The sequence below is a fragment of the Mastigoproctus giganteus genome, chromosome 1 (assembly GCF_048544385.1).
Source record: "Mastigoproctus giganteus isolate SK-2022 chromosome 1, ASM4854438v1, whole genome shotgun sequence".
Classification (NCBI taxonomy): Eukaryota; Metazoa; Arthropoda; class Arachnida; order Uropygi; family Thelyphonidae; genus Mastigoproctus; species Mastigoproctus giganteus.
The window spans coordinates 52,262,124-52,275,101 of record NC_143575.1 but is presented as its reverse complement, the minus strand read 5'-3'; the positions used below and the strand labels follow the sequence as shown (position 1 = coordinate 52,275,101).

The following is a 12,978-nucleotide window of genomic DNA, read 5'->3' as shown; positions in this document are numbered from 1 at the left end:
TTTTCTGTAATTTCTGGTGTTGATTACCTGGTCTTGGATGGCGAGCACGAATCCTTCAGTCTCAGGGAAGAGCATCCTGCTCATGAGCCATGCATTGGAAGTAGTTTTATCTTTGTGATCTTGATGGAGATCATTGTAGTGTCTGCCATGGAGTGTCTTCTCTGCCCATCTTTCTAGCTTCATTTGGGGGCACCTCCTCACTTAGGTAGAGAGGGGTAAACCGTTTGTCTATCTTCCTTATGGCCTAGTGAAGTGCTGCTGTGTGTTTCTGGAAGTAATCCTTCGGATTAACTATCGCTGTCTTCTGTTGCTCAATGAGGTCTATCAGGCCCATTCCTCCTCCTTCACGGGCAATTGTCAGTCTCTCCACAGCAGATCTCGGATGGTGTTGGCGGCTCTTGGTCATCACGTCTTTGTCTTTCTCATGATATCCTCCAGTTCGGTGTTAGTCCAATCTATGACCCTGAAGGAGTATGTGAGCACTGGGACTGCAGAGGTGTTTATGGCTTTAACAGTGTTCCCTCCATTCAGCTTTGCTTTCAGCAGGTTTCTGAGCCTCTGATGGTATTTTTCGGTCAGGCAGGCCTTAATTTCCTTGTGCTGTAACTGCTGAACCTGCATCATCCCCAAGTATTTGTAGGCCTCTCCCTCTGCCATGGCTTCGATCTCTTTACCAGTCTGCAGCTGGTAGTTTTGTTTGACTAATTTTCCATGGTGCAATCCGTGGGTCCTGCATTTGTCTAGACCAAATTCCATCCTAATATCATTGCTGAATTCTTCGGTGATCTGGAGTAGTTGCCGGAGGTGCTTCTCGGTTCCCACGTAGAGCTTGATGTCATCCATGTACATCAGGTGGGTGAGGGTGTACAGGTTCTTCCTTCCTTCCTTCTTTGAGGTTATATTCGTACTTGCTACTGTTGAGCATAGTGGATAGCGGGTTAAGTGCTAGACAGAACCACAATGAGCTTAGGGCATTCCCTGAAAGATTCCTCTCCTGAAGGGGATTGGCCTGGTTGTGATGTTTTCGACCTTAATGGTGGTACTCCATTTCACCATCGTTTCTCATAGGAAGTTTGTCACAATCAGATTGACTTTGTAGATCTTCAGCGCCTCTATTAGCCAGCTATGAGGCATGGAGTCGAAGACCTTGCGGTAATCAATGTAGGCTGTGTACATGTTGCGGCACTTCTTGTAGGCTTGCTCCAATAACCGTGGCATCTATGGTTAATTGCTCCTTGCATCCTTTGCTCAGCTGCTTGCATCCTTTCTGCTGTTCGGCCATTTTGCTCTGGCTCTCCAAGTGGTCTGATATCTTCCTGGTTATGCAGCTGGTCAGGATCTTGTACATTATTGGGAGCAGGTGATTGGCCTATATTTCACCAGGTTTCTTGTATCTTCATCTTTAGGCTTCAGATATGTGATTCCTTGAGTGAGAAACTTCAGGATTGTCTCTGGGTGGCTTATCATTCGAGTGAACTACTCTGCCAGGTGCTTATGTGTGCAAGTGAGCTTCTTGTACCAGTAGTTATGGACGTTATCTATTCCTGGAGTTCGCCAGTTGTGAGAGTTCTTGATTGTCTGTTTTACTTCTTTTTCCCGGATCTCCCACCCTCTCATTTTTTGTAAGTCCTTGATTTTCTTGCATTCTAGTTCTATCCAAGGCACTCGGCTGTTATGTCTTATTTCCCTGCTCCATGTGTTCCCCCCAGAACTCCTCAATCGTTTTCTTCTTGGGTGGTCAGTTCCCTTCTTTCCCGTCTTCTCCGAGATTCCTGTAGAAGCCTCTTTGGTCCTCATCGAAGATTTGGTTGTTTATTTTCCACTGCACTATTTTCAACTATTTCTTGCTTTTTATTCAAAAAAAAAAAAAAAAGCATGAAGATTCAAACACCTACCTTTGGGTGTTTTTGATTGATATGGCAGTCACGGAGTTAATTTTAGTAAAGATTATTAGCAAGTTTATGAAAAATGTGATGTTTAAAGGTATCATCCCACACCACCTAAATTTTAGATTCATTTTCTCAATACCTATAAAAAAAAAGGTTAGCCTGAACTATTAAATAACATTATTATTATTATTATTATTATTAGCCATATGGTGCAAGGAAGCCTGAGGCTTATGCTGCGCCAGCCAAAAACAAATTCCCGAGTTACCCTGAGAGAGAGAAAGAGAGAGAGTAGCAGCAAGGAATCACCAAGAAAGAGAAGAATGGTGATATCCAGCTCAGGACCCTGGGTTTGCCAAGCCCATACTCACCAGATGTGAGCCCCTGGGGTTACATATACTGCATTCAAAGTGGTACATACCTTTGGTACTTTAATTATTGAATCTTTGGTCCTTTCATTATCATCATCAGACTCTGAATCAGAAAACCTACTACCAAAGGTCCCTAAGTATAATTTTGTTGCTTCACACATTTGTTTTTCTAGAACACATTGTCTAACACTAGCAAATACTGCAAATGACGAAGGGTTGCTTTTAATTGCCAAATATGGAGGCTGGTGTATTGGTCCTTCAGAACTATCATTCTGTAATTAACAAAAACATTTTAAATAAATACATTTACTTAAATGTAGAGACTTGAATATCACTTTAAATTTTGATATGAATAATTATTTGTAATTAGATGGAAATAGATACCAACTTCACAAATATTTTTTATATCTATATATCTAAAATCACAAAAACCTCCTATAAAGATATAGCTGCAAATATACCTTGTTAATCAGGTATGTGTTCAATAATGTTGAATTAAGGTAATATCAAACGAGCTTAAGTAAGCCATATTAGGATCTTTATTCTTTATTTGCTTTCAAAATATCAGCCACTAGAACTAAAGGATTGTAAAAGGTGTTCAAACTGTCCACCATTTGATTTAATTCATAGCCAAGCCATGTGATGTCAAAAATTTCCAACCACTCAAAAATTCTAAATATGATTTAATATCAGTAGTGGTAAATTAGCATTAGCATTAGCATTAGCAGAGGCATATGATGCAAGAAAGCAAGCTTATTCAGCATCAGCCAAAAAAAAAAAAAAAAAAAAAAAAAAAAAAAAAACACACCACTCCCATTTCACCCCTCCGTTCGTTCGAAATACCTGTCCAGTTGAGCTTTAAATTTGTTTAGGCTATCAACTTCAACAACAAGTGATGGAAGTCGGTTCCACCAACCAACCACCCGCTGGCCAAAGGCAAATTTCCGCACATCTATCCGACATCCGTCCTTCCTCAATTTGAATTTATGCCCTCTGAGGTGATTATTCTGAGAAAGATGAAGAATCCCATTGGCATTGAGCATGCTCAAACCATTCAAAGCCTTATACACCTCTATCAGATCACCTCGCCGGTGCCTAGTCTCCAGACTCTGTAATTTGCAAAACTTAAATGATGCAAAGGAAGCCAGTATATACAAAGGGGCATTCAATAAATTATTTACCTAAGGTACTTCCCATAGTTATATTTCAATGATTCATAATTTATCATGTACCTACATATCTCAACTTAAATCATACTAATTTTGATCCCACTACATTTTCAGGCTGTGCTGTTGTAACAGAAAGAAGGATGATATCTGTATAAAATTATGAATTTGCTGAAATTGGAGCATTATTCAGTCATCACATTTCTCACCAAAGAAGGAAATGGGCCAAACACCATTCATGAAAGCATGGTGATTGTATACGGCAACAAAGAACCTTCAGAGTACTGGGTGAAATTACCAGAGTACTCTGAATTTTCAAATTCTGAGTATTCTGATAATCTGAATTTTAAAATTGTTTTGTGTCAAAATAATTCAAGTGGGGTAGAGAGTCCATCAAAGGTGATTCATGTCCAGAAAGGCCTGTGACAGTAACTACTCCAGAAACGTGCCAAGCTGTGGAAACCCTTGTGCTGAACATTTTTACAGGTGTCCCAAATCTCTAGGGAATATTACATATCTGAGGGGACAGTTATAATCATCCTCCATGAATATTTGAGGATGACTAAGGTCAGTGTAAAATGGGTTTCCAGATTTCTGCACCCTCTGCAGAAGCAATTCAGAGTATGCATTGTGAGGAGAATTTAGAGCTTTATGGAAGGGATCCTGAAACTTCCATCTCCAGAATTGTCACATGTGACAAAACATGGATTCATTATTGGTATCCTAAGACCAAGCAAGAATCAATGCAATGGAAGCACAAGGGTTCTAACCACCCAAAAAATTTCAGAGACAACCTTCAGCTGGCAAGATAGTGACCACCATTTTTTGGGATGCTGAAGGAATTTCGTACATTCACTACTTGGAACACAAGCAGACAAACACTGGAGAGACATATGCATCCCTACTGTACAACACCTAAGGGATGTCATAAAGGAAAAATGCCATGCAAAACTTTCCAGAGGTGTGCTGCTTTTTCATGACAATGCACACTAGTCACTTTTTTTTCTTTTTTTACGATAACCACAAACACGAGAGGTAAGAATCTATAGTACATAGTACCGTTCTTGGGTTGGAGGTTAAGAAGACGAAAGAATTATAACAATTATAATAATTAAAATTATAATAATCTAACTGAAAACGGTGTAAACTTCTACTGATAAAGTCCCCAATGGTAGGGGCATGTCACATATAGTTTATTAATATTTTAGAAATAAAAAAGGAGTTACCTTTTATTCAGTCAGTAGGATTTCTTCTTTACCAATTCTCCTTATGCAAATAAATTACGAAATGATACTTTAAAACAATATTACATAATTTAAAATAATATAAAATTCATAATGTGTTCCTCACTATTGACACACGGGCAGTCCAACACACCAGAATCACAGTTGTTGTTATTTGGTTTTTAGGAGCATTAGCAACTAAGGCCATATTGCTCCGGGGATACCTGACCCCAGAAATATCAAATCCCTCATGCAACCTTTAGTGAAGGAAGACATTTTGTCACAAATGCGAATTTTAAATACGAATGAAATACTATTAAAATGAGATAAAAGTACGATAAAACAATGAATTTAAAATCCACTAAAATTTCCTCCTTTAAGCGGACCAAAACTTTGACAAGTGTCATGTTCACAGGGTGGAATGAAACTAACAAAACGTGTGTGTTTGGAATCTTATAAATACATGATTAGTCTTTGGTATGCATGCATTTGAATGACCACAAATCAGATATAAGAAATGGACAACGAATGTTAATAGAATTTTTTTGTAATTTTATTTCTAAAGTTTCGGCAATCAATAACTTAGTATAATTATGTTGAATAGTTAAAATTTTGGCTTCATTAAACAGGAATGTGTGGTTTTCATTTATCGCATGGAATGCTAGTTCCGATGCACTCACACATTACGCATGGACTGATGCTTCATGTTGCTTAACCCTTGAGTTTAAAATACATCTGGTAGATCCAACGTAAGAAGAATCACAATCCTTAAATGAAATGTGGTAGATGAGATCATGTGTTTGTTCAGAAGTCGATAGTACCGTGTGATTTTTTAGTGTTGCATATAATTTACGGCCTGGTTTTGCTACAATTTTCATTTCTGTACCTCTAAAAAGGTTATTAATTTGTCTATACCAGTGTTCAACATACAGCATTGAAATAAAATATTTTTTATTAATCCTGTCATTATGTTATTGATTATTTTGTCTCTAGCTTCTAATTTAATGCTATTGATAGAGGTAATAGGGTATCCACTATTTAGGAACCTATTCATCAGTTCTTCTATTTCTATCTGTAGGGCAAGTTGTGTGGAAGAGTATTTGAATGCATTTAAGAACTGGTTTAACATGATTGACCTTTTATATGAGTATGGTTGGTAGCTACTATAGTGTAGGAACATCCCCATATTCACAGGCTTACGATAAATACTGAAATTAATATTTTTGCCCTCCCTCTTAAGTGTAAAGTTTAAAAATTTTATGGACTTTGTTTCTTGTTCTTTCTCCAGTGTAAATTTTAACCTAATATGCATATTATTAAAAGTTTGCAAAACTTCGTTTGTAGTGTCATAATCTGTTATAATGAGAATGTCGTCGAGGTATCTTCCATAAACTTTAGAAATGAAATTACAAAAAAAAAAAAAACACTATTAACATTCGTCATCCATTTCTCATATCTGATTTGTGGCCATTCGAACGCATGTGTACAAAAAAGACTAATCTCCTATTCATAAGATTTCAAACACGCATGTTTCATTAGTTTCATTCCACCCCGTGAACATGACACTTGTTGAAAAGTTTTGGCCCACTTAAGGGAGAAAATTTTAGTGGATTTTAAATTCATTGTTTTATCGTACTTTTATCTAATTTTAATGGTACAGTAAACCGCCACTATTTGCGGGGGTTACGTTCCTGAGAAATGTAGCGAATAACGAAAACGCGAATACTGAGTTATGGCTCCCATAGTAAAAAAGAGGTTCCATTCCAAAAGTATGAAATATATAAGAAAAACTAGTCTAAAATTTTGTCTATGTATGTATTAGATGTACCTTCATAATATGACTATGTACATAGTGAAATGCAAGCATATGGCATCGAAATGAAAATAAGTAACAATTTAATATTAAATGTAATCTTTATTAGAAATTTCAAACAAATCTTTCAGACCAGCGTCTTTGCAAGTAAAAAAAAAAAAAAAAAAAAAAAAAAACTTATCCCGCCAGTGCTATCACCAGTTTCGCTAAAGTGTTGATAAAGGAGTTTTGCCTTTTCACGAATAATGAGTGAACTTAACGGAATTTTATTTTGAGTTCCGTCTTCTCTCCACAGATTTAAAGCTTTTTCCATTTTTTCTAATTTAACATCACGAGTTACAGAGCAAATTTTTGAAGCAATTAGAGCGTTTTCACGGACACTACAGCGGATTTTTTCTTCTGATTTTTTGATTGATCGTACCGTTGACTCATTGATTTTATAATGTTTTGCCACTGAGGAGACACTTTCACCATTAGAAATTTTGTCTAATAACTCAATTTTATTTGCTAATGTCATCACCTTCTTTGATCTTTTCACATTTCCCTTGTTATTCGTAGCCATATTTTCGTACGGGTTAGAAAGAACTTGTCCACAATAAAGTCACTTTCTTCCGTTAACACGCTCGAAAAAGTCTGTTTTACACTGCAAAATGGTAGATTTATCATTTTTGTAAGCATATCAATTTATAAATTGATAAATTTATTCAATTTATAAGCATATAAATTAAAAGCAAACGACGAAACCTTCCATGACAAGCGTATAACACATACTGAACAAGGATTAGCAAGGAACAGCCACACTCGCGATTTTGTCACCCCTCTCCCCCCCCACCCACTGAGCGCTGTTTTGACTGGGAAAGAATTCTAGCCGCACCCATGTTTTTTTATGGCGGAAAATATTCACGGCGCTTTAAAATTCACATTTTTTTAGGTTTCATTTTATATTAAATCGGCGATCACGAATACGCGAAACCGCGAATACAGATACCGCAAATAGCAGGGGTTTACTGTATTTCATTCGTATTTCAAATTTGCGTTTATGACAAAATGTCTTCCTTCACTAATGGTTGCAGGGGGGGGGGTTGATATTTCTGGGGTCGATTGGGGTTCACCACTGTGATCTTGGGGTGCTGGACTGCCTGTGTGCCAATAGTGAGGAACACATTATGAGTTTTAAATTATGCAATATTGTTTGAACGTATCATTTCGTAATTTATTCGCATAAGGAGACTGAATAAAAAGGTAACTCCTTGTTTATTTCTAAAACATTAATAGAACGTAGGAAAAATTGAGCATATGTAAGCTCTCATTTATATAGTTTATTAAATACATATATTTTCATTCTTATAGCACAGGCAGTTATTAAGTATATGCTTTACTCCCATGCAATGAAGTGCTGTTTTATTATGATTAATGCCTATTAATAATGGCTTTCTCTGATCACATAAAATTATTAATCAAGCAAAATTAATACAGAAAACAGTAGCTTTCAATTAATTTAACTCAATATTGTTACATCACAAGCACATACACCAACCTTATATCTCCTTTTGTCCTTCATTTTAGCCTTTTTCTTTTTTGTCTTTTTGTCAAGTTTCTTTCTGAAAAGAAAGCAATCAAACATATTCAGTAAGAGATCTGTTTGTCTGTATTTTGAAAATTTTAAATTAATGAAACAACATTCAGTTAATGCTTAGGGAAAAGATTGATGTTGAACAGTGGAAAAATTACTTCTCATCTGAGCAAAAGCCACCTGATCAGGAACTAACAAAATGGGTTCGAGAAAACAGCTACTGATATACACAAACATTCAGCATACAATGTTTATTCATTAAATCATGCCACATTTCCTGGTGTGATATGCCCTTGGTAGTGAACAGGTTTTAACAAGAATTAATCTCCATACATCATCAAATAATGGCAACTATTTACTAGAAGATTAAATTTTTTATATATCATATTAAAAAAGTACTTCAAAAATGGAGTTTAATTTTTAAAAAAAAACTGTGCACAATCAGAAATTTCAAGAAACAAAGAACTAAAAATATATCTACTGTCCAAGAGAAAAAGAATATTTTAATTATGATCTAAGGCAGTGGTTTTCAACCTTTTTTTAATAACGGCACCCCTAAGTAATTTATTTTATTTTGCGGAACCCCTACTCAATTTTCTGCCTGTTAGATCCAATTATATATATATTAAAAAAATAATAAATAAAAATTAAAAAAAAAAATATATATATATATATATGTTATATGATAGTTATTACAATAATATAATATTAAAAATTATATTTCATAATACAAATTATATATATATATATAGTATATAATAATTTTATTCTTTATATAGAGATACTAAGTAAACATCAATTATACATTACCACAAAGTTAAAAAGATACTGTACACCTTTTTATAATGAAATAAACATATAAATTTAAAAAATAAAGTTTAAGTAACTTAAACCCAAATTACATGATACCCCTGGAATGTTGTTGTGACACCCTAAGGTGCTGTGGCACTCCGGTTGAAAACCACTGATCTAAGGCAATGGTTCCCAAAGAGGGTGCCAATATCCCCTAAAAGACATTTCAGAAATTTGTGAGGTGTTTGGCTTATCACACTGATAACAAGGACCCAGCCACAGGATCCAACATTTATAAATTTAGTCACATCAAGCTCAGGCATTTGCCTAGAATTGCTTGTTTAAAATAAATATATTATATATAATATTTTTCAATTATGTATATTAATATTATAAAGGCATATCATATTACAAATTTATTATTAGATTACAAACGTTTCATTATCTACCAATAATTCTCTATTATTATGATTCAATTATACTGATTAGATCTAATAACCAAGTATTTGCTGAGTGTTTCTTGTTAAATTAAGAGGTCTAAAGTTAATCCATCAGAATGAAAGCCACATTGTGAAGGGCTAACCCACTTTTTTTTTTCATTATTTTTTACAAACAGCTGGTGAGGACAATGGTTCAATAGTGAAATGGATTCATCAAGTCTTTGCAAGTTTTGATAATGATATAATATGTGCATGATGCCAGATATCCAGAAACAGAAAGCAAGAAGAGTAAAACTTGAAGTGACTCTTCACTGAACACTTTTGATAAAGGGTAATGAACCCTGTCAGATCCAGAAGCACTAGGTCTTGAACTGTCCAGAACAAGATGTATTGACTAGTGCGTAGAGCTAGTAGTAAGGATGATGGGAGATGGGTGCCAAAATTTAGGGTCATTTTTTTTTATGTAGAGAAATTTAATTACTGGAAAAGCCGATGAGTATGAGATTATGAGAGGCTTGACCAATATACTCTCTGTGAGAATCAGCTATGCCACAAGGGCATGGCAGAGCCGTGCAAAGCTACTTGGAGGCTTGGATGCAAAAGGGGTTAAGGGGCCTAGTTTATTTATGTTGAGACTTTGATGACTCCCTCGACTGGGGCCTGCTAGATCAGGGGCCCAGGTGCAGCACAATCAATGCATTCCCAAAATCAAGGGAATGAAACAGGTCCAATAACATTCAGTATGGATAGTTTACCAATACATATTTTTCCAGATAGTTTGCATTTTATTAGACCTAGTAACAGCAGAAATGAAGACATCTCCATGAATCACTTTTAGTTATTCACTGTATGCATCCGGTATTAGCTCTGGTTCTTAATTGCACCAGACTTGCAGCAGCAGGATGCTTGCAGAAGTTATTGCAGGCTTTATCTTTTTTTCTCATTTGATTTTGTTGAATTCATTGTCACACCAAATTTTTGCCCACATGGTGACATAGCAATAATAATAGTAATCGTCGCATGTGATGCAAGAAAGCAAGCGTATGAGCTTATGTAGCATTAGCCAAAAGAAAAAAAAAATTCACACAACCATTCCCTCTAAATGTTTTTCCAGTTCCTCCTTAAATTTATTTAACCTATCAACTTCCACACCAACAGAGGGAAGTTTGTTCCAGCAATTAACCACCTGCTGGCTAAAGGCAAATTTCAGCACATCTATTCTACAGCTGTCTTTGCTCAATTTGAATTTATGCCCCCTTAGGTTTTTAATCTGAACAAGTGGAAGAATACCATCAGAATTCAGCATGCTCAACCCATTCAAGGCCTTACACACTTCAATCAGATCACCGTGCAGGTGCCTAGTCTCCAGCCGCTGCAATTTGCACAACTTAGGCCTCTCTTGGTAAGAGGATCCCTTCATTCCCCTCACCAATCTTGATGCCCTTCTCTGCACACGCTCAAGCAAATCTACATCATTCCTAAAATGAGGCCTCCAGACCTGTACGCAGTATTCAAGGCGTGGCCTGACCATTGCCTTATACAGAGGGACAATCACCTACTTTTCCCTGCTAGCAAAATTCCTGTATATCATTGATAAACCCCCATGACCTGCTCTTGCAGCTTGTCTGCATTGTTCAGAAAATTTCATATCTGACTGAACAATTACTCCCAGGTCTTTTTCATTTTCTACCACCCTAAGTGTAGTACAACACAGTTGGTACGTTCCTCTGGGGTTACTTCTACTCATATGCAGTATTTTGCATTTGTCAATGTTAAACTTTAGTTGCCACTTCTCAGCTCATCTTCACAAATTTTCATAGTTGCAGTAGCACACTGCCATTACTGTCATTAACAACCCTGCCAACCTTTGTATCATCTGCAAACTTCAACACTAAGCCTGATATACCTTCATCAATATCATTGATAAATATACAAAACAACAGTGGACCTAACACCGAACCCTGTGGGACCCCACTAATAACATTAGTCCAAGAAGAGCAGCACCCATTGATTACCACCCTCTGTCTTCTCCCACTTAACCATCCTTTTATCCATTGTAGCAACTTACCCTTAATACCATTCTGCTCCAATTTGTACAATAGTCTTCCATGCGCAACAGTGTCAAAAGCTTTCCTGAAATCCAAGTATATGATATCAAAATTATTTTTTGCATCCAGTTCCCTTTGTAACTACATCATAATATCCAATCAAATTTGTCAGACAAGACTTTCCCTTAACAAACCCATGCTGAATTATTGCTACAGTCTTGTCTAGATGACCCTGCAATGCATCTTTAACCAGTGACTTCATTATTTTCCCTGGAACAGAAGTTAAACTAACTGGTCTGTAATTACTAGTGTCACCCTTCAATCCTCCTTTGAGAATTAAATGGCAACATTAAGGATGTCACCATTTAATAACTTCTGAACATTCTTGGAATTGCTATTTTTGTGACTTTCAATATTCATTTTGTTATATAAGTGACAACAGCATTAACTGATGCATCTGATACAATTGATTTGTTCAGGATTGTTAGCTACCTATATTTCTTCTATACTTCAATTCTAGTTTTTACAAAGTACTAACTGACTGTATAATTAGGGCAGGTTGTAAATTTGCATGTACTTGACAGACTACTACTGGGTAGTGATCACTACCCAATAGATTATCATGAACAGATTACTCAAACAGTATGAAAAGAGCTGGTGAATATGAGGAGAGGCCAACTGCTGAAATCAATCCAGAAGGCAAGTGAAAATAAGTGGGTAATCGAGTACTGTATTTTGTAGTATCTATTTGACACAATACTAAATACTGGATATTTAATGAAAGTTTCTCGACAAAGCTGCTCATCAAGGAACTTTTCTAAATGTTGTCCCCATTTCTCAAGTATCTCATCACCTCACAGAGAATGATGTGCATTAAAATCTCCCATAATGAAGAGCTGAGATACAAAACTTTCAAGGTCATTGTAAGAGATGTTTTGGCTAGGAGAAAGGCACAAGGAGACAATGGTATGAGAGAAACAATGAGATATTTGAGCAGCAACAGCTTCTAGATTTGTTTATGTTATTACTAGTCAAAAAAGAGACATGGGAGCTGAATAGAACTGCAACTCCTCCATGGGCCGAAATGGTCACATGAAAGATACAATATTTTCTATAGATAATATAGTGTTTAAGAAATATAATAACAGGCAGTGTTAAGTTAGTTTCCCATAGACAAAAGCAACTGCATTATACTGGACAAGGAGATCCTTAATGTCACCTATAGGAAACTAGTTTCCTTTAGGTGCGAATGTTTCTGATAATTATGATGATCAGATTTTTTTTTAAAGGAAGTATGGTTTTCCTATGTCCAACTCTTCCTCTGTAAAGAGGCCAAGAACTATGTCATCCTTGTGAAATTTTTCTTCAATTTCCATGCTTGCTGAGTCATTTTGAACAGTATCATTAGAAATAGTGCTTTCTGAAGACTTTGAATAAGATGCAGCAGTAGGTAGGACAGCAATTGGTGTGTTAACAGCCTCATCTGTCTTAAGTGTTTTACTAGGTAAGGTTATATACATTAATCTGTTTGTGGGAAAGGTTACTTCTACTTTGGTAGCAATTGTTGTTCTTTGCACAGTGGTAATCATTGAGGCTGACCACTGAGTTACTTGAGTGAAAACAGGATTGGTGTTAGATTGAATGTGAATGTCCAAATTGCAGTGGA

General features: G+C 36.1%; 1 protein-coding gene across 4 annotated transcripts in view; it reads right to left on the bottom strand.

Annotated features, from left to right (window-relative positions):
- Window positions 1–12,978, bottom strand: part of hiw (MYC binding protein highwire) — a 1,043,263-nt gene that overhangs the window by 982,052 nt on the left and 48,233 nt on the right. For all 4 annotated transcript variants that reach the window (XM_090372846.1, XM_090372865.1, XM_090372875.1 and 1 more), the window contains exons 2-3: window positions 7,997–8,060; window positions 2,308–2,529 (exon numbers count right to left, since the gene is read on the bottom strand). In XM_090372846.1, the coding sequence (XP_090228972.1) occupies window positions 2,308–2,529; window positions 7,997–8,060 (286 nt within the window). The remainder of the gene's footprint in view (window positions 1–2,307; window positions 2,530–7,996; window positions 8,061–12,978) is intronic.